This window comes from Prionailurus viverrinus, chromosome F2 (assembly GCF_022837055.1).
Source record: "Prionailurus viverrinus isolate Anna chromosome F2, UM_Priviv_1.0, whole genome shotgun sequence".
Classification (NCBI taxonomy): domain Eukaryota; kingdom Metazoa; phylum Chordata; class Mammalia; order Carnivora; family Felidae; genus Prionailurus; species Prionailurus viverrinus.
In genome coordinates, this window is record NC_062578.1 from 82922275 (window position 1) to 82944153 (window position 21879).

General features: G+C 66.0%; 1 protein-coding gene across 7 annotated transcripts; it reads right to left on the reverse strand.

Annotated features, from left to right (window-relative positions):
• Positions 1-1654: 1654 nt before the first annotated feature.
• EPPK1 (epiplakin 1) lies at positions 1655-21074 on the reverse strand. Of its 7 annotated transcripts, none has more exons than XM_047841753.1 (4): positions 20926-21074; positions 16425-16520; positions 8784-15540; positions 1655-7226 (listed from the first exon to the last, which is right to left on the reverse strand). In XM_047841753.1, exons 3-4 carry the CDS (start codon positions 15483-15485, stop codon positions 1983-1985), a joined length of 11946 nt encoding a protein of 3981 aa, XP_047697709.1. In that variant the 5' UTR covers positions 15486-15540; positions 16425-16520; positions 20926-21074; the 3' UTR covers positions 1655-1982. The 7 variants fall into 7 exon arrangements, with proteins under 7 accessions (XP_047697709.1, XP_047697710.1, XP_047697711.1 ...); XM_047841754.1 differs by having other exon boundaries at positions 1655-8519; positions 10494-15540; positions 20926-21073; XM_047841755.1 differs by having other exon boundaries at positions 1655-10229; positions 13113-15540; positions 20926-21070.
• Between the last annotated feature and the right edge of the window lie 805 nt (positions 21075-21879).

The window sequence follows — 21879 nt, forward strand, 5'->3', positions numbered from 1 at the left end:
CTGGCCATGTCAACAAGAGACAGGCTCTCGAATTCTTGTCCAAAGGCTCCCTTTACCCCACACCTCCCCACTGCCTTCCCATGGTTTCACCCTGTCACAGCTGCTGATTCCTCACCCCAACTTCATCATCTCTTTCTAGAGAGAAAAGTGGTGCACGCACACGCCTGCCTCCTCTCACACTCGACCCCCAACCTTGAACTCTTATTTCTGTGTATAGGCCTTCAGCCCCACTGCTGTATCAGAGTCAATAGGGACACTTCTCTTTTCCTCAGATGCTGCCGTGGAGGACATCTGACTGCTTCCAACATCCCTGTTGCTGTCAGGCTTCTATGACCAGCTTTGCTCACCAAGACCACCCAGCAGCTTGCTCCCTGTGTCCCAGCTTCCCCCCCAGGACCCAGCAGTACTTTGAAAATGTCACTCACCCGCTCACTACTCCATATAATGAAGAAGGAGACCAGGGAGGACTGGCCCTTTGTCCCACCTGCACACCCTTTAATTAATGACTGAATTACCAAGCTCTTCAAGCAGTCTTTGAGTATGACCTAACTACAGTGTTCTTTTATTACTATTTCGTTTTAGAGAGACAACGAGTGAGCACCATGGGGAGAGGGGGAGACGGAAAGAGAGAGGGGAGATCTTTTTTTAATGTTTACTTTTGAGACACAGAGAGAGAGAGAGAGAGGGGCAGAAAGGGAGAGACTCCCCAGCAGGCTCTGAGCTGTCAGCATAGAGCCCAATGCAGGGCTCGAACCCACAGACTGCGAGATCATGACCTGAGCTAAAACTAAGAGTCGGACACTTAACCAACTGAGCCACTCAGGTGCCCCGAGATTCTTAAGCAGGCTCCATACTCAGCGTGGAGCCCAACATGGGGCTGAATCCCACGTCCCTGGGATCGTGACCTGAGGTAAAACCAAGAATTGGATGCTCAACCAACGGAGCTACCCACGCACCCACTAGCTGCAGCGTTTTAAGAGACTATTCTAAATGTAAGTCTATGTTACCCTACATTTGTGATGGTTATTTTCCTTGTTTAACTTATTTCTACAATTAAAACATCCACCACTCAAAACTCTGAAATCAGAGACCTTTCGTTAAACACAAACATTTCTTTGTAAATTATAAAGCATAGAGTTACAAAACGTGCTAGTTACCAACCCACGAGGGGACATATCTATAGAAGGGCCATGCCAAGAACATATTCAGGCTGAGCTTTATTGAGCACAGCAATGGGAAACACGGCCACCAAAGAGGGACCCAAAATAGCCACGAACCACTGAATTGAAAACAAAACTTGATAGGAAATGAGTTAATCCACAAGCAGGACATATCTTAAAAATGGAAAGGAAAGGGGTACCTGGATGGCTCAGTGAGTGAAGCGTTTGACACTTGGTTTTGAGTCAGGTCATGATCTCAAGTTCATGGGTTCGGGCCCCACCTCGGGCTGTGTGCTGACAGCTCAGGATCCTGTTGGGGATTCTCTCTCTTCTCTCTCTCTCTCCCCATCTTTACCCCTCGCCCCTCAAGTTTCCTCTGTCTTTCTCAACATAACTAAACTTTAAAAAAAGAAAAAAATAAAATGGAAAACAGACCATTTTAAAAAAAAGAATATAAGAAACTAATGTATATACAATAACAGCAACAAAAAAGGGAAAATTTTTAACTATTTTAACTATTACTGCAACACAGTTTAACACAGAATGTCTCAACATCCATCCAAAAGACACAAACACACTAAAAACTCACAAGTGAGAAAACGGGGAGATGTGCAGACCGGTATGAGAAGTGGGGGTTATGTTATTTTCCGCACAAAATGGGATGTGGGGGAACTAGGGGGATGATAAAAATTTGGGGTACCTTACCAGATACATATATAGCACGAGTGACAAAAGAAAGACAATTAAGTGGAATATACCTAGAATTTTGAATTAATGACACATGCTTTCATATCTCTACATAGCAACAAGGAGAACGGCCATTCAAACTCCACTCAGAGACATAAATAACAGTCCACTCTCAGGGTCAGCAGTAGCTCTCTCCAGCAGCTGCAGGTAGGTGAGGTTCTCGTGCGTGTTGGGGTCGAAGAAGCCCTTGGTGTCGTCGCTCGGGTCCGCCAGGACGCGGTTCATCTCCTCGTCGAAGTAGCCGCGCCGGTAGGCCACGTCCACGGGCAGGCGGTGGCTGTGCACCGGGTCGATGATGCCGCCCGTGGCGATCTGGGCCTCCAGCAGGCGGATGCCGTGCTCCCGCACGATGAGGTCCTTCTTCATGGCCTGGAAGAGGGAGATCTGCTCCCCGGTGTAGGGGTCGGTGTAGCCGGTGACGGCGCGCTCGGCCGACAGCAGCTTCTCCTGGATCTCGCCGCCCACCACGCCCGCCGCCACCGCCTCCTCCACGGACAGCCTCTGGTTGCGCACGGGGTCGATGACGAAGCCGGTGGCCGCCTGCGCCTCCAGCAGCACCAGGGCCGTGCCGGGCCGCAGGACGCCCTTCCACATGGCCTGGTAGATGCTCATCTTCTCCTGCCGCCCGGGCTCGTCCTTGGCGGGCACCAGCACGCCCGCGATGCAGCTCGTGCCCTGCAGGTAGCGTCTGACCGAGTCCATCTCTGTCACCTCCTGCAGGGTCTTGGTGCCCTGGGCCAGGTCCCGCAGGGTCTCGGGGCCCAGGATCCCGGACGTGTGCAGCTCGGACGCGGACACCTGGCGCCTCAGGCCCGGGAAGGACGCCTTGCTCAGCCGCTCCTCCGCCTCCTCGATGGCCTGGGTGAGGACGGCGATGAGGGCGGGCACGGCCAGGGCGCCGGCCGCGTGCTGGGCCAGGAGCTCGTCCCGGCGGGCCTGGCTCAGGTAGGAGGAGAAGAGGACGTCCCACACGGAGGGGCGCTGGCCCCCGAACTGCCCGGCGCGCACCTCCATGGTGGCGGCACGCAGGGCCCGCTCCTGGAGGCCACCGGCGGGCTCGGCGTCGGCCCCGGCCGGGGAGGGGCCCGCGTCGCCGTCGCCACGCCCGGGGGACCGGGGCTCCCGCTGGCCGCGGGCGGCGTCCCCCGACGCGCCCTCGGCCCCGCCGGCCGCCTCCGCCTCCTCGATGATGGTGGTCAGCCTGCGGGTCAGCGCGGGCAGGCCCAGCGTCCCCGCGCCGAAGCCGGCCAGCAGGTGCTCGCGCGTAACGCCGCTCACGTAGCTGGACGCCAGCACGTCCCACACGGGCACCGCCGGCCCGCGCAGGCGGCCCACCTTGACCTCCATGGTGGCGGCACGCAGGGCCCCCCGAGGGTCCGGGGGCGCCGGGCGTGGGCTCCCGTCCTCGGCACGGGCCAGCAGCGGGGTGAGGGCGGCCCCCACCTCCCGCGCGGTCAGCGTGCCCGCCCGGTACCTGCGCAGCAGGTCCTGCCTCAGGCCCTCGGGCACCTCCCGGTAGAAGAGGAGCTCCCAGACGGAGACGCTCTGGCCCCGGAGGGCGCCCGCGTCCGGGGTCACGCGGGCCTCACGCAGGGCGCCGCGCAGCTCCTCGCTCAGCTCGTGCACGGCGGAGCCCCGGCCGGCCAGCTGCAGCATGTAGAGCCCGGTGCCGGGGTCCTGCACGCAGCGGCGAAGCAGCTGCACGTAGGTGAGGTTCTCGTGCGTGTTGGGGTCGAAGAAGCCCTTGGTGTCGTCGCTCGGGTCCGCCAGGACGCGGTTCATCTCCTCGTCGAAGTAGCCGCGCCGGTAGGCCACGTCCACGGGCAGGCGGTGGCTGTGCACCGGGTCGATGATGCCGCCCGTGGCGATCTGGGCCTCCAGCAGGCGGATGCCGTGCTCCCGCACGATGAGGTCCTTCTTCATGGCCTGGAAGAGGGAGATCTGCTCCCCGGTGTAGGGGTCGGTGTAGCCGGTGACGGCGCGCTCGGCCGACAGCAGCTTCTCCTGGATCTCGCCGCCCACCACGCCCGCCGCCACCGCCTCCTCCACGGACAGCCTCTGGTTGCGCACGGGGTCGATGACGAAGCCGGTGGCCGCCTGCGCCTCCAGCAGCACCAGGGCCGTGCCGGGCCGCAGGACGCCCTTCCACATGGCCTGGTAGATGCTCATCTTCTCCTGCCGCCCGGGCTCGTCCTTGGCGGGCACCAGCACGCCCGCGATGCAGCTCGTGCCCTGCAGGTAGCGTCTGACCGAGTCCATCTCTGTCACCTCCTGCAGGGTCTTGGTGCCCTGGGCCAGGTCCCGCAGGGTCTCGGGGCCCAGGATCCCGGACGTGTGCAGCTCGGACGCGGACACCTGGCGCCTCAGGCCCGGGAAGGACGCCTTGCTCAGCCGCTCCTCCGCCTCCTCGATGGCCTGGGTGAGGACGGCGATGAGGGCGGGCACGGCCAGGGCGCCGGCCGCGTGCTGGGCCAGGAGCTCGTCCCGGCGGGCCTGGCTCAGGTAGGAGGAGAAGAGGACGTCCCACACGGAGGGGCGCTGGCCCCCGAACTGCCCGGCACGCACCTCCATGGTGGCGGCACGCAGGGCCCGCTCCTGGAGGCCACCGGCGGGCTCGGCGTCGGCCCCGGCCGGGGAGGGGCCCGCGTCGCCGTCGCCACGCCCGGGGGACCGGGGCTCCCGCTGGCCGCGGGCGGCGTCCCCCGACGCGCCCTCGGCCCCACCGGCCGCCTCCGCCTCCTCGATGATGGTGGTCAGCCTGCGGGTCAGCGCGGGCAGGCCCAGCGTCCCCGCGCCGAAGCCGGCCAGCAGGTGCTCGCGCGTAACGCCGCTCACGTAGCTGGACGCCAGCACGTCCCACACGGGCACCGCCGGCCCGCGCAGGCGGCCCACCTTGACCTCCATGGTGGCGGCACGCAGGGCCCCCCGAGGGTCCGGGGGCGCCGGGCGTGGGCTCCCGTCCTCGGCACGGGCCAGCAGCGGGGTGAGGGCGGCCCCCACCTCCCGCGCGGTCAGCGTGCCCGCCCGGTACCTGCGCAGCAGGTCCTGCCTCAGGCCCTCGGGCACCTCCCGGTAGAAGAGGAGCTCCCAGACGGAGACGCTCTGGCCCCGGAGGGCGCCCGCGTCCGGGGTCACGCGGGCCTCACGCAGGGCGCCGCGCAGCTCCTCGCTCAGCTCGTGCACGGCGGAGCCCCGGCCGGCCAGCTGCAGCATGTAGAGCCCGGTGCCGGGGTCCTGCACGCAGCGGCGAAGCAGCTGCACGTAGGTGAGGTTCTCGTGTGTGTTGGGGTCGAAGAAGCCCTTGGTGTCGTCGCTCGGGTCCGCCAGGACGCGGTTCATCTCCTCGTCGAAGTAGCCGCGCCGGTAGGCCACGTCCACGGGCAGGCGGTGGCTGTGCACCGGGTCGATGATGCCGCCCGTGGCGATCTGGGCCTCCAGCAGGCGGATGCCGTGCTCCCGCACGATGAGGTCCTTCTTCATGGCCTGGAAGAGGGAGATCTGCTCCCCGGTGTAGGGGTCGGTGTAGCCGGTGACGGCGCGCTCGGCCGACAGCAGCTTCTCCTGGATCTCGCCGCCCACCACGCCCGCCGCCACCGCCTCCTCCACGGACAGCCTCTGGTTGCGCACAGGGTCGATGAGGAAGCCGGTGGCCGCCTGCGCCTCCAGCAGCACCAGGGCCGTGCCGGGCCGCAGGACGCCCTTCCACATGGCCTGGTAGATGCTCATCTTCTCCTGCCGCCCGGGCTCGTCCTTGGCGGGCACCAGCACGCCCGCGATGCAGCTCGTGCCCTGCAGGTAGCGTCTGACCGAGTCCATCTCTGTCACCTCCTGCAGGGTCTTGGTGCCCTGGGCCAGGTCCCGCAGGGTCTCGGGGCCCAGGATCCCGGACGTGTGCAGCTCGGACGCGGACACCTGGCGCCTCAGGCCCGGGAAGGACGCCTTGCTCAGCCGCTCCTCCGCCTCCTCGATGGCCTGGGTGAGGACGGCGATGAGGGCGGGCACGGCCAGGGCGCCGGCCGCGTGCTGGGCCAGGAGCTCGTCCCGGCGGGCCTGGCTCAGGTAGGAGGAGAAGAGGACGTCCCACACGGAGGGGCGCTGGCCCCCGAACTGCCCGGCACGCACCTCCATGGTGGCGGCACGCAGGGCCCGCTCCTGGAGGCCACCGGCGGGCTCGGCGTCGGCCCCGGCCGGGGAGGGGCCCGCGTCGCCGTCGCCACGCCCGGGGGACCGGGGCTCCCGCTGGCCGCGGGCGGCGTCCCCCGACGCGCCCTCGGCCCCGCCGGCCGCCTCCGCCTCCTCGATGATGGTGGTCAGCCTGCGGGTCAGCGCGGGCAGGCCCAGCGTCCCCGCGCCGAAGCCGGCCAGCAGGTGCTCGCGCGTAACGCCGCTCACGTAGCTGGACGCCAGCACGTCCCACACGGGCACCGCCGGCCCGCGCAGGCGGCCCACCTTGACCTCCATGGTGGCGGCACGCAGGGCCCCCCGAGGGTCCGGGGGCGCCGGGCGTGGGCTCCCGTCCTCGGCACGGGCCAGCAGCGGGGTGAGGGCGGCCCCCACCTCCCGCGCGGTCAGCGTGCCCGCCCGGTACCTGCGCAGCAGGTCCTGCCTCAGGCCCTCGGGCACCTCCCGGTAGAAGAGGAGCTCCCAGACGGAGACGCTCTGGCCCCGGAGGGCGCCCGCGTCCGGGGTCACGCGGGCCTCACGCAGGGCGCCGCGCAGCTCCTCGCTCAGCTCGTGCACGGCGGAGCCCCGGCCGGCCAGCTGCAGCATGTAGAGCCCGGTGCCGGGGTCCTGCACGCAGCGGCGAAGCAGCTGCACGTAGGTGAGGTTCTCGTGCGTGTTGGGGTCGAAGAAGCCCTTGGTGTCGTCGCTCGGGTCCGCCAGGACGCGGTTCATCTCCTCGTCGAAGTAGCCGCGCCGGTAGGCCACGTCCACGGGCAGGCGGTGGCTGTGCACCGGGTCGATGATGCCGCCCGTGGCGATCTGGGCCTCCAGCAGGCGGATGCCGTGCTCCCGCACGATGAGGTCCTTCTTCATGGCCTGGAAGAGGGAGATCTGCTCCCCGGTGTAGGGATCCTTGTAGCCGGTGACGGCGCGCTCGGCCGACAGCAGCTTCTCCTGGATCTCGCCGCCCACCACGCCCGCCGCCACCGCCTCCTCCACGGACAGCCTCTGGTTGCGCACGGGGTCGATGACGAAGCCGGTGGCCGCCTGCGCCTCCAGCAGCACCAGGGCCGTGCCGGGCCGCAGGACGCCCTTCCACATGGCCTGGTAGATGCTCATCTTCTCCTGCCGCCCGGGCTCGTCCTTGGCGGGCACCAGCACGCCCGCGATGCAGCTCGTGCCCTGCAGGTAGCGTCTGACCGAGTCCATCTCTGTCACCTCCTGCAGGGTCTTGGTGCCCTGGGCCAGGTCCCGCAGGGTCTCGGGGCCCAGGATCCCGGACGTGTGCAGCTCGGACGCGGACACCTGGCGCCTCAGGCCCGGGAAGGACGCCTTGCTCAGCCGCTCCTCCGCCTCCTCGATGGCCTGGGTGAGGACGGCGATGAGGGCGGGCACGGCCAGGGCGCCGGCCGCGTGCTGGGCCAGGAGCTCGTCCCGGCGGGCCTGGCTCAGGTAGGAGGAGAAGAGGACGTCCCACACGGAGGGGCGCTGGCCCCCGAACTGCCCGGCGCGCACCTCCATGGTGGCGGCACGCAGGGCCCGCTCCTGGAGGCCACCGGCGGGCTCGGCGTCGGCCCCGGCCGGGGAGGGGCCCGCGTCGCCGTCGCCACGCCCGGGGGACCGGGGCTCCCGCTGGCCGCGGGCGGCGTCCCCCGACGCGCCCTCGGCCCCGCCGGCCGCCTCCGCCTCCTCGATGATGGTGGTCAGCCTGCGGGTCAGCGCGGGCAGGCCCAGCGTCCCCGCGCCGAAGCCGGCCAGCAGGTGCTCGCGCGTAACGCCGCTCACGTAGCTGGACGCCAGCACGTCCCACACGGGCACCGCCGGCCCGTGCAGGCGGCCCACCTTGACCTCCATGGTGGCGGCACGCAGGGCCCCCCGAGGGTCCGGGGGCGCCGGGCGTGGGCTCCCGTCCTCGGCACGGGCCAGCAGCGGGGTGAGGGCGGCCCCCACCTCCCGCGCGGTCAGCGTGCCCGCCCGGTACCTGCGCAGCAGGTCCTGCCTCAGGCCCTCGGGCACCTCCCGGTAGAAGAGGAGCTCCCAGACGGAGACGCTCTGGCCCCGGAGGGCGCCCGCGTCCGGGGTCACGCGGGCCTCACGCAGGGCGCCGCGCAGCTCCTCGCTCAGCTCGTGCACGGCGGAGCCCCGGCCGGCCAGCTGCAGCATGTAGAGCCCGGTGCCGGGGTCCTGCACGCAGCGGCGAAGCAGCTGCACGTAGGTGAGGTTCTCGTGCGTGTTGGGGTCGAAGAAGCCCTTGGTGTCGTCGCTCGGGTCCGCCAGGACGCGGTTCATCTCCTCGTCGAAGTAGCCGCGCCGGTAGGCCACGTCCACGGGCAGGCGGTGGCTGTGCACCGGGTCGATGATGCCGCCCGTGGCGATCTGGGCCTCCAGCAGGCGGATGCCGTGCTCCCGCACGATGAGGTCCTTCTTCATGGCCTGGAAGAGGGAGATCTGCTCCCCGGTGTAGGGGTCGGTGTAGCCGGTGACGGCGCGCTCGGCCGACAGCAGCTTCTCCTGGATCTCGCCGCCCACCACGCCTGCCGCCACCGCCTCCTCCACGGACAGCCTCTGGTTGCGCACGGGGTCGATGACGAAGCCGGTGGCCGCCTGCGCCTCCAGCAGCACCAGGGCCGTGCCGGGCCGCAGGACGCCCTTCCACATGGCCTGGTAGATGCTCATCTTCTCCTGCCGCCCGGGCTCGTCCTTGGCGGGCACCAGCACGCCCGCGATGCAGCTCGTGCCCTGCAGGTAGCGTTTGACCTGTTCTTTTTCGCCGATGACATCTGAGGTGCTGGCCCCCTTGACCATGTCCTCTAGCATCTCCTGGGTGATGATTCCAGAGTCGAACAGTTCGGAAGCTGTGATTTGTTTTCTGATCCCTGGGAACCACAATTGTTTGTTGTCTTTTTCCCTCTCATCGATTATTCCTAAGATGATGTTTACTACCTTCTGTAACGCTTGGGCCGTGCCTTTTTTGTATTCACCTATCAAGTCGAGCTTTCTCTCCTCCGTCACGTATTCTGAGTTCAGGATCTCCCACAGCGATGGCTTCTGGTCCTTGAACCTTCCCACCTGCACGTCCACCTGCTCAGCCTCCAGGGCCCTCCTCGTTGGCTCATCGATGTAGGCAGGCTTCTGTTGGTCCTTGACCACCGGGAAGAGCGCCCAGCCTGTCCCTGCTTCCTTTTGGCTCCTTTCCTGCAGTTGTCGGTAGGTGACCCTCTCCTGAGTGTTTGGATCCACAAACCTTTTATTCATGTGCTTCTGATCTGAAATGAGCGGGTAGGTGTCCTGGTGTAGACACCCCCGTCTGTAGGCCACATCCACAGGCAGGCGGTGGTGGTGCTGTGGGTCGATGATACCCCCTGTGGCCTCCTGTGCCTCAAGCAGTCTGAGCGCGTCCTCTCTTCTGACTAAGTTCTTTTTCATGGCCTGGAATAGCGGGACTTTGTCTCCCGTGACCGGGTCTGTGTAGCCTTGGGCGGCCTTCTGGGCGTCCAGAAGCCTTTCCTGCATGTCCTCACCCACCAGGCCCTCAGCCACGGCCTGTTGCACAGAGAGCCTCCTATGGCTGCAGGGATCCAGCATGAACCCAGTGGCTGCCTGGGCCTCCAGCAGCTGAGCCGCAAAGCCCATGGGGATGAGTCCTTTCCTGCTGGCGTCGTACAGGCTCATCACCTCTTGGGTGGAGGGCATAGTCACCCCCGCGATGCAGCCATGACCTTCCAGGTAGGTCTTCACATGTGCCAACCGGCTGAGATCCTGCTCACCCCGTGCCTCTCTGTGCAGTACATCCAGGGTCCTTTTATCGATGATTCCAGAGTTGAACAACTCCGCAGCTGTCACCTGCCCACCGATGCCTGGCACCTGGATCGCCTCGTACTGCTTTTCTGTTTCCTCCACGGTAGCCGTGATGAGCTCCAGCAGCCGCTCGAGGGGTAGATTCTGGGCTCTATACTCCTGGACGAGTTCCCGCTTCCTTTCCTCTGGAAAGTACTGGGAGGAAAGCAGGTCCCAGAAGGAGACTTTCTGATTGGCAAACCTCCCCACGTGCATTTCTGTAGTTCTGGACTGTAGGACTTGTTTTGTGGTTTCATCGATATAAACGTAGGTCTTTCCTTTCTTTACAATTTGTAACATGTACAGCCCCGTCTCGGGGTCCTCCACGCAGCGGCGAAGCAGCTGCAGGTAGGTGAGATTCTCGTGCGTGTTGGGGTCGAAGAAGCCCTTGGTGTCGTCGCTCGGGTCCGCCAGGACGCGGTTCATCTCCTCGTCGAAGTAGCCGCGCCGGTAGGCCACGTCCACGGGCAGGCGGTGGCTGTGCACCGGGTCGATGATGCCGCCCGTGGCGATCTGGGCCTCCAGCAGGCGGATGCCGTGCTCCCGCACGATGAGGTCCTTCTTCATGGCCTGGAAGAGGGAGATCTGCTCCCCGGTGTAGGGGTCGGTGTAGCCGGTGACGGCGCGCTCGGCCGCCAGCAGCTTCTGGTAGGTTTCCCTGCCAAACATCCCTGATGCGAACGCCTCCTCCACAGTCAGCCTCTGGTTGCGCACAGGGTCGATGAGGAAGCCGGTGGCCGCCTGCGCCTCCAGCAGCACCAGGGCCGTGCCCGGCCGCAGGATATGCCTCCTTAGGGCCTCGGAGATGCTCATCTTCTCCTTCGTGCCCTGGACGAGGACCCCGGCAATGAAATTGCTTCCCTCCAGGTACCGCTTCACACTGTCCATCTCTTTCACCTCCTGCACAGTCTTTCTCCCCTGATTCAGCTCGTCCAGTGTCTCCTTGTTGATGAGCTGGGACCTGAACAAGTCGTTGGCTGACACCTGCTTCCGGAGTCCTCTAAAGGTGGCCCGTGAGGGCTGTGTCTCTGCAGCCTCGACCAGGGTGGTGACTGCCGTAGCCACCTGCCGCATGGCTGTGGCCCTCCCGGACTGGCAGAGTGCCGCCAGCTCTCGCCGCTTGTGGACGCCGACGTACTCGGAGTGCAGCAGGTCCCACAGTGACACGCGGAGACCTTTGAACCTCCCGGTGCTGACAGGTACCTTCGTGGCCCTCAGGGCCAGCACCGTGTGCTCATCCACTTCGAGCACCGTGTCCTGGGCGAGCGGCAGCAGCCAGAGGCCGGTGTCCCTGTCGGAGACACAGCCCTCCTTGAGCTGCATGTACGTCACCTTGTCTCGCGTGCTGGGGTCGAAGAAGAACTTGTTGTCCTCGTCTTTTGAGGTCAGCACCCAGCTGACCTGCTCATCCAGGAGGCCAAACCTGCAGGCTGCCTCCTGGGGCAGGTGCACCCCGTGCACGGGGTCCACCGCGCCCCCCGTGGCCAGCTGCACCTGTAGGAGCCGGAGGCCCTCCCTTCGGGGCACCAGCCCCTTCTCCACGGCCTGCCACAGTGAGAGGGAGCCTCCTGTGTAGGGGTCGGTGTACCCAGCCACGGCCCTCTCGGCCTGCTGGAGCTGCTCGCTCAGTGCCCCGCCCACCAGGCCCGCCTTCACTGCGCCTTCCACAGACAGTCTCTGGCTGGTCAGAGGGTCAATGAGGGAGCCACATGCCACTTGGGCCTCCAGCAGCCTTCGCCCCAGGCCCTCGGGTATGAGGCCGTCCCTCATGGCCTGGCCGATGCTGGCCTTGGTCCCCGATGGCTGCAACAGCAGGCCTGCTACGCAGCCCGTCCCCCACAGACGGGCCTTCACGCTGGGCTCCTCAGCGACCTCCGCGGGCGACCGCGTGCCCCGAGCCAGGGCCGCCAGGGTCTCCGCGGTGATGATGCCGGCGTCACGCAGCCAGACGGCGGGAACCTCACCCCTGGGGCCGGGCACTGTGACGTGAGCCCGTGCCAGGAGTTCCGCCTCCCGCACCTGCTTGTGCACAGCTGCCTGCAGCTGCTGCAAGGCGATCCTCCCCAGCCTGAAGTCCTGCACGAAACTGTTCCGCTGCTCCTCGGTGAAGTGGCCAGAGCCCAGCAGCTCCCAGAGGGACGTGCCGTCCTCAGTCCCCTGCGCCGCCTGTAGGGTCTCCTGCACCTGCTTGTCGGTGGGGATGGCCGGAGCGTGTTCGGGCAGGGGCAGGAAGTAAAGGCCAGAAGCCTCATCCCTCAGACACTGCTCCAGCAGCCGGGCATAGCTGGTGCATCCCCGGCCGTCCGGTGTGGGGAAGGTCTCGGATGAGCTGGACAAGGCCTCCTCCATCTCCTGGTCTATGTAGCCCCGCTGGGCGGCCACGGGCATGGGGAGGTGGTAGTGGCCTGTGGGGTCAATGACCCCCCCTGTGGCCAGCTGGGCATCCAGGAGGCGGGCGGCCTGCTCCTCAGGGATGAGGCCCTTCTTCATGGCCTGGAACAGGGACACCCACTTCCCAGAGAAGGGATCTCGGAAGCCGGTGACAGCGTCCTCAGCCCGTCTCAGCTGGCGATACAGCTCTGGCCCCACCAGCTTCCTGCGCACGGCCTCATCCACCGACAGGGTCTCCAGACTGTGGGGGTCCACGATGGCTCCAGTGGCCGCCTGGGCCTCCAGCAGGGCGAGGGCCACCCCTGGCCCCAGGACCTTCTGCCTCATGGCCTCGTACAGGCTGAGCCGCCGGCTGGCGGGTCCCAGCAGCACGCCGCCGAGGGCACCAGAGCCGCGTAGGTACCTCCGGACGCAGTCCATGTGGAGGAGGGCTTCGGGGCTGACCGCCCCCTCCAGCACCCGGTCCAGGAGCTCCTGGTCGATGATACGGGCCTCCAGGAGCTGGTAGGCCGTGACCGGGCCCCGCAGCCCGGGCAGCGTGATGTCCGCCCACCTCCGCATCTCCCTCTCCAGCCACTGCGCCACCTGCTCCAGGGAGATGCTGTGCTGCTGGTACCTCCGCAGGAGCTGCCTCCTCTGGTCCTCGCTGAAGCATTCTGAGTTGACCAGCTCCCATGCGGAAACTCTCCGCCCCTGGAAACGCCCGAACTTCCCCGACAGCAGCAGGCTCTGGAAGGCCTGCCGGGTGGTGCCGTCCACGAGCGGGGGCTGGGTGCCGTTCAGGGGCAGCAGGCGCAGGCCCGTCTCGGGGTCCTCCACGCAGCGCTCCAGCAGCTGCAGGTAGGTGAGGTTCTCGTGCGTGTTGGGGTCGAAGAAGCCCTTGGTGTCGTCGCTCGGGTCCGCCAGGACGCGGTTCATCTCCTCGTCGAAGTAGCCGCGCCGGTAGGCCACGTCCACGGGCAGGCGGTGGCTGTGCACCGGGTCGATGATGCCGCCCGTGGCGATCTGGGCCTCCAGCAGGCGGATGCCGTGCTCCCGCACGATGAGGTCCTTCTTCATGGCCTGGAAGAGGGAGATCTGCTCCCCGGTGTAGGGATCCTTGTAGCCGGTGACGGCGCGCTCGGCCGACAGCAGCTTTGCAAACACGTCAGGCCCTACGAGGCCAGCCCTCAGTGCCTCCTCCACAGAATATCTCTTGTTTTCCTTCGGGTCGAGAATGAAGCCCGTGGCCGCCTGTGCCTCCAGGAGGATGAGGGCCGTGCCGTGCCTGAGGAGCCCCCTCCCTCGAGCCTCGTAGACGGCGAGCCGCTCCTGGGAGCCCGGCAGCAGCAGGCCTGCGATGCCGCCGGTGCCCTGCAGGAACCTGTGCACCGAGCCCAGCCTGCCCACCTCCTGGGCTGTGGTCTGCCCTCGCTCCAGCCGCTCGTACGTGTCCTGGTCGATGATCTCCGCTCTCAGCAGCTCTCCTGGGGCCACGGGCACCCTCAGGCCGGCAAAGGTGGTCTTGGCCGTGGCTGCAGCCTGCTCAAGGGTGGCCCTCAGCGCAGCTGCCAGTTCCTCCCCCGAGATGGCGCCTTCCTTGTGGCGCTGGGCCAGTGCCGCCCGCTGCTGCGCAGGGATGGGCTCAGAGAAGAGCAGGTCCCAGAGTGATGCGGGCCGGCCCTGGAACTCGCCCACGGCGACGGTGGTCATGGCCTCACTCAAGGCCTCCCGGGTGCTGTGGTCAATGAACGGGAGTCCTCGTGGCTCCTCTCCAAGGGGGCCCCCTGAGAGGGGGAGGAAGGCCAGTCCTGTTTCTGGGTCGGTGACGCAGCGGGCCAGTAGCTGCCCGTAGCCCACGCTCTCCTGTGTGTTGGGGTCCCAGAAGCTGGTGGCCCGGGACAGACACTGCTGAGTCTCTTGGTCCAGGCATCTGAAGCGCAGGGCGGCCTCCGGGGGCAGCCGGAGCCTGCGGGCCGGACATACCAGCCCACCTGTGGCCAGCTGGGCATCTAGGAGTCGCAGAGCCAGAGGCCTGTCCACCAGCTCCTTCTTCATGGCCTGGAAGAGGGGCACTCGGGCGCCGCTGAAGGGGTCATGGTACCCCGTCACCGCCTCTTCCGCCACCAGGAGCTGCCTGTGGAGCTCTGGGCCGACCAGGCCCGACCTGACCGCCTCGTCCACCCGGAGCCGCCGGCCGGTGGCCGGGTCCACCAGTGTGCCGGTGGCGGCCTGAGCCTCCAGGAGCGGGAGCGCGGTGCCCATGGGGAGCAGGTGCTCGCTGACGGCCCGGAAGAAGCTCTTCTTGTGGCCCGCGGGCAGCAGGACAGCCCCCGCGATGCTGCCGGTGCCCTGCAGGTAGCGCCTCACGTCAGCCCGCGCGCTCACCTCTCGGGCCGCCAGCCTGCCTTCCCGAAGGCCCCGGGCGGCCTCGTCATCCAGGACCCCCACCTCTAGCAGCTCGGCCAAGCTCACTGCCCCACTCAGGGTGGGGAAGGTGGTCTTGAGGGGCAGCAGCGCCAACCCTGTGCCAGGGGCTCTCACACACCGGCCCAGCAGCTCGCGATACGACAGCCGCTCCAGGGTGTTGGGGTCCAGGAAGCCGGGGGCACTGGGGCTGGGCTTGCGCTCAGACAGGCCACGCCACGTGTCCTGGTCCAGGAGACCCTGCTGACAGGCCGGCTCCGGGGCCACCCGTGTACCCCGAATGGGATCCACCAAGCCCCCCGTGGCCAGCTGGGCCTCCAGCCAGCCCCACCCCAGCGCTCCGTCTACCACCTCCTTCCCGATGGCCTGGAAAAGTGCCAGCTTCCCGCCACCGTAGGGGTCAGGGTACCCAGTGACTGCGCGCTCGGCCACCAGCAGCTTCTCCTTTAGCTCCAGGCCCACCAGGCCCCGCTGCAGGGCCTCGGACACAGGGAGGAACCGGCCTTGCGTGGGGTCCACGAGGCCCCCGGTGGCCGCCTGGGCCTCCAGCAGAGCCAGCCCAAGCTCAACGGGCAGGAGGCCTTGCTTCATGGCAGCGTAGAGACTCTGTTCCTGGCCGGAGGCCTCCACATACACCCCAGCGATGCTCTTAGGCTGGGCAGACGGAGGCCCAGAAGGGGTGCTGGTTTCCGGCACGGCCTTCATGGTCTTGGGGACGATGGCCGGGTCAGTGCTGTTGGTGACCAGGACATCAAGAGGAGGAGAGGCGTGGCCATTCATCACGCTCAGCCTGTTGTGTAGAACTCACTCACCCAAGGTCCACTGCGTCTGCTCCCTGTAGGGGGTAGAAAAGGCTCTGTTAGGGGCCCTGGAATGGCCCAGGTGGACGGGAGAGAGAGAGTCAAGAGGTCAATCCCAGACCCTGAATCAGCCTCCAGACATGGCTTGCCCTCCTGGGGGATGGGGGTCAGCATCCAAGTAAGGTCTTTTGCCTTGCCCCATGGCGTCCCAGGAGGGACCACGGGGGACCTCCGGCCAGCCAGGGCGGCCTCCAGGACGCGTGGGCTCTGTTTTCCTGCAGGCCATCCTCTGCTCTCCATCCCAGCCCAATCCCCTCAGCCCCTGCCCTCAGGGTCCCGTGGTGGGCCACCTGGGCCAGAGCCCCTCCCCCCATCTCTCACCCAAACCTCCCGTCTGCTCCCCAGGGCTCCTCCTCCATCCTTGGGTTCAGGGACATCAGCACCCTTCCCTCTTCCAGTCACCGCCTCCAAACCCCCGCCCTGCCCCAGACCCTCTGCTCTGGCTTCTGTTCCTTCCCAGATCTCCACTGGGCTCCAGCCAGAAGCCCCCACGGTGTCCCGCCCCAGCCTGGCTCTGTCTGCGTCCTCCTCTGCCCACTCCAATCCTTGTGCCCTCTGGGCTACGGCCTCTTTGTGCCCACACTCGACTCGGGGGCCTGAGGGAACACAGACTCCGTGTTTGCGTGCCAGTCCCGTGGGAGCCATGGGTATGGCCACGTCTCTGGTCAGCTGGCTCCAAGCCCCAGAGAGGTTCCAAGGCTGTCCCCTCTCAGCAGACGGCTCTGTGCCCCAATTCTCTGAGCAGCAGTGACAAGGGCTTCACACCTGCACACCAACTCCTCCACCCAGGCCTGTCCCCTTCTTGTGGGATTAAATTGTGTCCCCCTGAGAGATATATCCAAGTCCTGACCGCCAGTACCTGTGACTGTAGCCTTATTTGGAAATAGTCTTTGCAGATGTAATTCAGTTGAGGTCACAGAGGAGGAGTGGCCGTAATCCAAAATGACTTGAGTCTCTATAGGAAGACACAGGAGAGAGCCCATGGGGCACCGTCTGGAGCGGCTACAAGCCCAGACGCATCGAGGACCACCAAGCCCAGAAGCATTGACCTCAGATTTTGGCCCCTTGAACTGAGAAGGAGTTTCTGTTGTTTGAAGCCATCCAGGTTGTGGTAATTGTTGTGACAGCTTAAGGAGCCATAGCCTCCCTCCCGCCTCTGCCCTTCCAGCCGGCCCACACCCGGTTTCTGCAGAACCACACCCGGGCCCCCCTTCCCCCTCCCCCCCGGGCGCAAGCCCACACTTTGCTCCCGCTGGCACCGGCTGTCTGCTCAAGAGCCCGAACACGTCTGTCCTGGCCTCCCAGCCAGCCCCCGGCCTGCGCCCCAAGCCTGCTCCCGTGCCCGCTCAGGCAGCAGGCTCGCCCCCGCCCCGAAGCTCTCACTAAGATGAACTCGGACTGTGGTTGCCAAACCCAACAAATGCATTTTGGATCTCACTGCCTCTGGGTGGTGGGTGTGGGGCCTTCTCGCTGGTGACAGGGCTCCGCTCTGCCCCCACTTGCCCATTACATCAGAGAACCCCTCACACCGTGTCTCAGGCCCCGCCTGTCCCGGAGTCCAGGAACCACGTGCCCCGGTCTCACGAGGTGCCTCCAACTCCACTGCACCCCCTACGACTGCTGGTGTTCTGTAAAGGGTTCCCCCACACCCACTCCGTGCAGCCTGAGCCCTGAATTGCTCAGCCCCCACTCGCCCCCACTGGCCTCACATGGGGTCGCTGTTTCACGCCGGCCCCTCTCCTGTCCTACAGCCTCCGTGGCTTGCTAGTTACCTACTGTGGCGCTCAAGGCCACCTTCGTTGCTCCTGCCCTCTCCACCGACCTCCGGCCCAGGAGCAGGGTGGGATCAGCAAGTGGTCATGAGGCATCCATGGGAGGCCTCAGCGCCAGGGCGGTGCAGGGGGCAGCATGGCCCAGGGGGTGTCGAGCGCCCCCCCAGTGACAGTAAGAAGCTGGGGCTCCGACAACACACCTATCTGGAAGGGTGGACGCTTGGGGGCATGACCCAGACCCCATCTGGGGCTTCAGGAGGGCTGTTGGCAGACGGCCCCCACTTCGGCCCCCTCGGGGATTGCCTTGCCTGTCCTGGGGCGGCACTGGCTCAGGCCCTTGACTTGACATGGGGCCCGCATGTAAGCCCAGCCCCTGGGAGTGGGTGAAATCCTGCCTCACCCCTTCCCTACACAGACGAGGGGCCCTTCCCACCCCCTGCAGCTCACGTGCTGCTCAGCTCAGACTGGTGGTGCCAGGACCAGGCAGACACTGGGCGAGGCTCTGGAGGGGCACACCGCCACCCGGCTGGCCGTGTGAGCAGGGATCGGGGAAGTGCCTCCATCTGCCAGCGTTCCGAGTAAACGGAGTGTGGGATCAGGCGTCTGGGATGGGGGTTAGTGCAGAGCACACGGTGGGGGTGGGGGGCATTGCTAAACAACGAGACTTTGGACGAACACAAAAGGCTGTGAGTGACCAGCTGGATGACAAAAAGTCCTTGTGGACACCTGAGGCTTTGTAGTGACCAGTCAAGAGGCTCTGATCTCTGCAGCGCAGGGCAGGCTGAGGGCTCCATCGTGAAAGGGCCACTGCAGGCAAGCTCCAGCACCAGCTCACCGGTGGTCCCGTGCCCGGGGCCGGGGCGGGGGGGGGCGGTGACCATTCTAGAATGTGATGTGTCTGTCCCTGCAGCTGGACCATATGGGTCCAGGAACCAAGCGATGGGAGCAGACGTGGCCCCCACCATGCCTCCGATGAGCCCGCCACCCGTCCCTGCAGCTCCGGGGTCAGTCCCACAGGATGAGTACTTCTGCCACGGACACAGCTGCAGTCCCACTGAGCTGAAGGTCACGGCTGCTCCCAGGGCACCCCGGCTCCTTGCGTCCAGGACCAAGGGGCCGGGAGTGACCCGACCACCAGGAGAAGGCAGGGTCTGGGTGGGGTGGAGGCAGGGGTGTGGCCATTCCTGTAGCTAATGGACACGTGTAGCCACAAGGGACCTCAGGAGCAAGGGTTTGCACACCCCAGGTGAGCACCGGGCCCGGCCGACATGCGGTAGGGGTGGGGCGAGGGGAAGGAGGAGCGGAGCCTCAGAGACGAGGCCCATGCCGCAGCTCTGGCTGGGGGCCCACCTGTTCACTGTCCCCTGTGCGTCTCCCCAGGAAGAGAAGCCCACGGGTGCCCTGCGAGCAGGGTTCCAGGGCCTGGTGTGATGGCAGTGAGTGCACGGCCGCCTCGACCTCCTTCCAGCTGCGAGCGGGGCTGCACCAGAGGCTGGCTCTCTCCTGGTTTGTGTCCTGCACTCAACAGGGGCCACCCCGAGTCCACTCCTCAATATGCTTGCCATCAGACCCTGCTTCTGGGGCCCGGCCTGGACACATGCCTGGCTGCCGGCTGGGATACTCCCTTCGCACAGGGTGCCCTGTGCCGGGACTGCCTTCAGCGGGTCTGTGAGCCCGGGACAGGCCTGCCCGTCTCGGCAGGAACGCCAGGTGACACGGCTCCTGGGGCAGTTAGATAGCTAGAAGAGCGTGACTTTCCCTTGGCAATGGACAAAGGTGGGGAGAGGAGAGGGACCTCATTGCCCAGCAAAGGGAAGGAGGGACATTCGGGGCCGCGGCGGGTGGCCCTTGGCCTGGACATAGACAGCCGGCCCAGAGCCCTGATGGGGCTGTGCTGGGTGGGGAAGGGCGGCGCCCAGACAGGAAAACCAGAGCAGTCACCAGCTTGGGGAGCAGGAGGTTCCAGTTCCCCGCACAAAGGGGATTCATGGGGGAGGGTGCCTGGGGGGCTCCGTCGGTTAAGCGTCCAACTGCAGCTCATGATCAGGTCACGATCTCAAGTTTCATGGGTTTGAGCCCCACGTCAGGCTCTGTGCTGACAGCTGGAGCCTGGAGCCTGCTTCGCATTCTGTGTCTCCTTTCTGACCCTCCCCTGCTCTCTCTCGTGCTCTCGCTCTCTCGCTCTCAAAAACAAACATTAAAAAATTAAAAAAACAAACAAAGGGGATTCATGGTGGGAGGGGGGGACCCAGGAGCCCGACGGAGTACTCGAGCAGGAAGTGGGGGCCTAAGGCCAGGACAGGCCCTGTGCCCTTGGCCGTTGGGCCACGCCCCCTATTTGGTTGGCAGTGACCTTGGGCCAGGTAGGAGCCTCTTTGGACTCTGCCCAGGTGAGACAGGAGCAGGGTTGTGGAGTGGAGACCTTGGGAAGGCAGCTGGACAGAGGGGTCTGGAGCTCGGGAGAGAAGACCATGGTATGTGACTGGTGTCCAGGGCCCAGGGAGTGGGGGAGGGGGCGGCTTCAAGGGCAGGACACCCTGGCCAGCCCAATGTCCCACAGAGGTGGCCAGCAGCAGAAGGTGGGCATGGTGTGTGACCGGAGGGGTAAGGGCCTTGGGGCTGAGCAGATTTTCCAGGAAGGAAAAGGGAATCTGAGAGGGAAGAGGGCTCTTCCTGCGGCTTCCCTGGCGGAGGGGAGGGTGGGGGGGCAGCCCCGGGTGACAAGGGGAGGGAGGACAATCCTGAGGAGGGTGGGTCTGCATTCCTTGGCTGTGGGCCACCTTCTGCCTCTGCCCTGAAGGACATCCCCCCTCTCCAGCCCGGGGCCGGAGGAGGGCAGAGGGCTGGCTGTCCACCTGAGCCAGATAAGGACAGAACTAGGTTGCAGGCTGCCTCAGGCCCACACAGGGAGGCGGCAATCTTGGCTCTGCCCCATCGGGCAGCTGCGGAAGGGTCCCACTTACCTCCTCCGGGCAGAGGCCAGCGGCAGGAGGAGCTTGGTAAGACAGGTGGGTACAGGGAAGGCAGCCCTCCTGAGCCCGGTCCTGGCAAGGGTCTTGAGATGACCCCATGCGGTGTCCCTGCCGCCGCCCACAGGGGACAGCAGGTGGCTCCCGGATTGGTCAGCGCCCCAGCCAGGAGCAGCACCGCCCTCTCAATCTGTCAGCCTGATTACCTCCGCCCAGGGCGCCTCCACCCTCCGCCGAAGGGGGGCGGCAGGCGGAACCTGACCTGCACACCCGCCCGCGGCCACCCCTGCCCTGCCCCCTGCCGGGAAACCGCTGGAGCCGGGAGGAACCCCCACCCCCACCCCGCCACCGCCCACCCCCGCCTCCCCGGGCCGCATCTCCCACGTCCCTGCCGGTAACCTCGACCCTCGCCCACCAGGGAGGGCGGTCGGCCCGGGGCTCAGACTGCCCGGTCCGGGCGAGCCAGAGCGCGGAGCTCCCGGCCGCTCCCGGCTCCACCGGCGCCTTGCCCCCCCCACGCCCGCCCCCGCCTCCCGGACCCGAGCTCAGCGCCCGTCGAAGGAGCTTCGGTCTCTGCTCCCTGGCCTGCCCGGGTCTGGCCCAGGCCTGGGTGTCCCACCTGCCCGCGCGGCGCCCCGGCGCTCCGAACGCAGTCTCTCTGCTCCCTGCTGGGCCCGCGCCACCCGAATTTAAACCGGCCGCGGCCCCGCCCTCATCTGGGGGCGGCGGCCCGGGGTGGGGGGCGCGCCCCGAATCCGGGTGGGGCGGGCGGGTACCCAGAACCCGACGGGGGCCAGGGCGGCGCCCCGGGCGCGCCCCTCGGTAGGCTGGCCACCCGTGAGCACCCCTGGTGAGGAATGGCCCCGAATTGCAGGGGGGCGGCTGCCCTCTCCCTGCTGCCCCTTTGACCCCTTCCCCAGAGTCCTGGTGAGGGAGCGGAGGTGGGCACAGGGTGCTGGGGGAGGGGTCCATCCCCGCCCCTCTCAGCGGGTTCAGTGGACTTTGTAAAGGAAATGCACACCTGACCACCTGACGGGCGGTTTCACTTTCCAAAACGCGACTGTGTTGCGGGAGAGCCGGTCGGGAGGGGTTCGCACAGCTCCTCTGCTCACATGTGTGTGGGGGTGTGGGGCGGGTGCGCACTGCTGGCCACCTGCTGGGTCTGCTCAGTCAGGGGGGTTGGGGGTCAGCTCCCCCCACTGCTGCTTAGGTCCTGGGTGGGCTGAGCCAGGGTTCCGCAGGGGCTCGCCTATTTGTGCCCCTGGGAAGAACTGGGGTTTCTGTGTCCCCAGCAGGTTCCCCTGTCTGGAAGAGATGGCCAGACTTCACCCCACCCCGCCTGAGGAGCCTCCCCCTGGGCTCAGAGGAGGTCCCGGGTGCATCCCAGAGCTCCTGGCCCTCCTCTCAGACGCCCACCCTGGCACCGTGAGGCAGTGGCTGCTAGAGGTGTTGGGGATAGAGGCCCAGAACCTTGGGGGCACCACCTTGGTGCCCCCCACCAAAGCAGAGCCCGAGGCTCTCTCCCATCCCCCAGTCCCTGCCTCGAGGTCTCAGTCTCTCTGCCCCCCTAGCC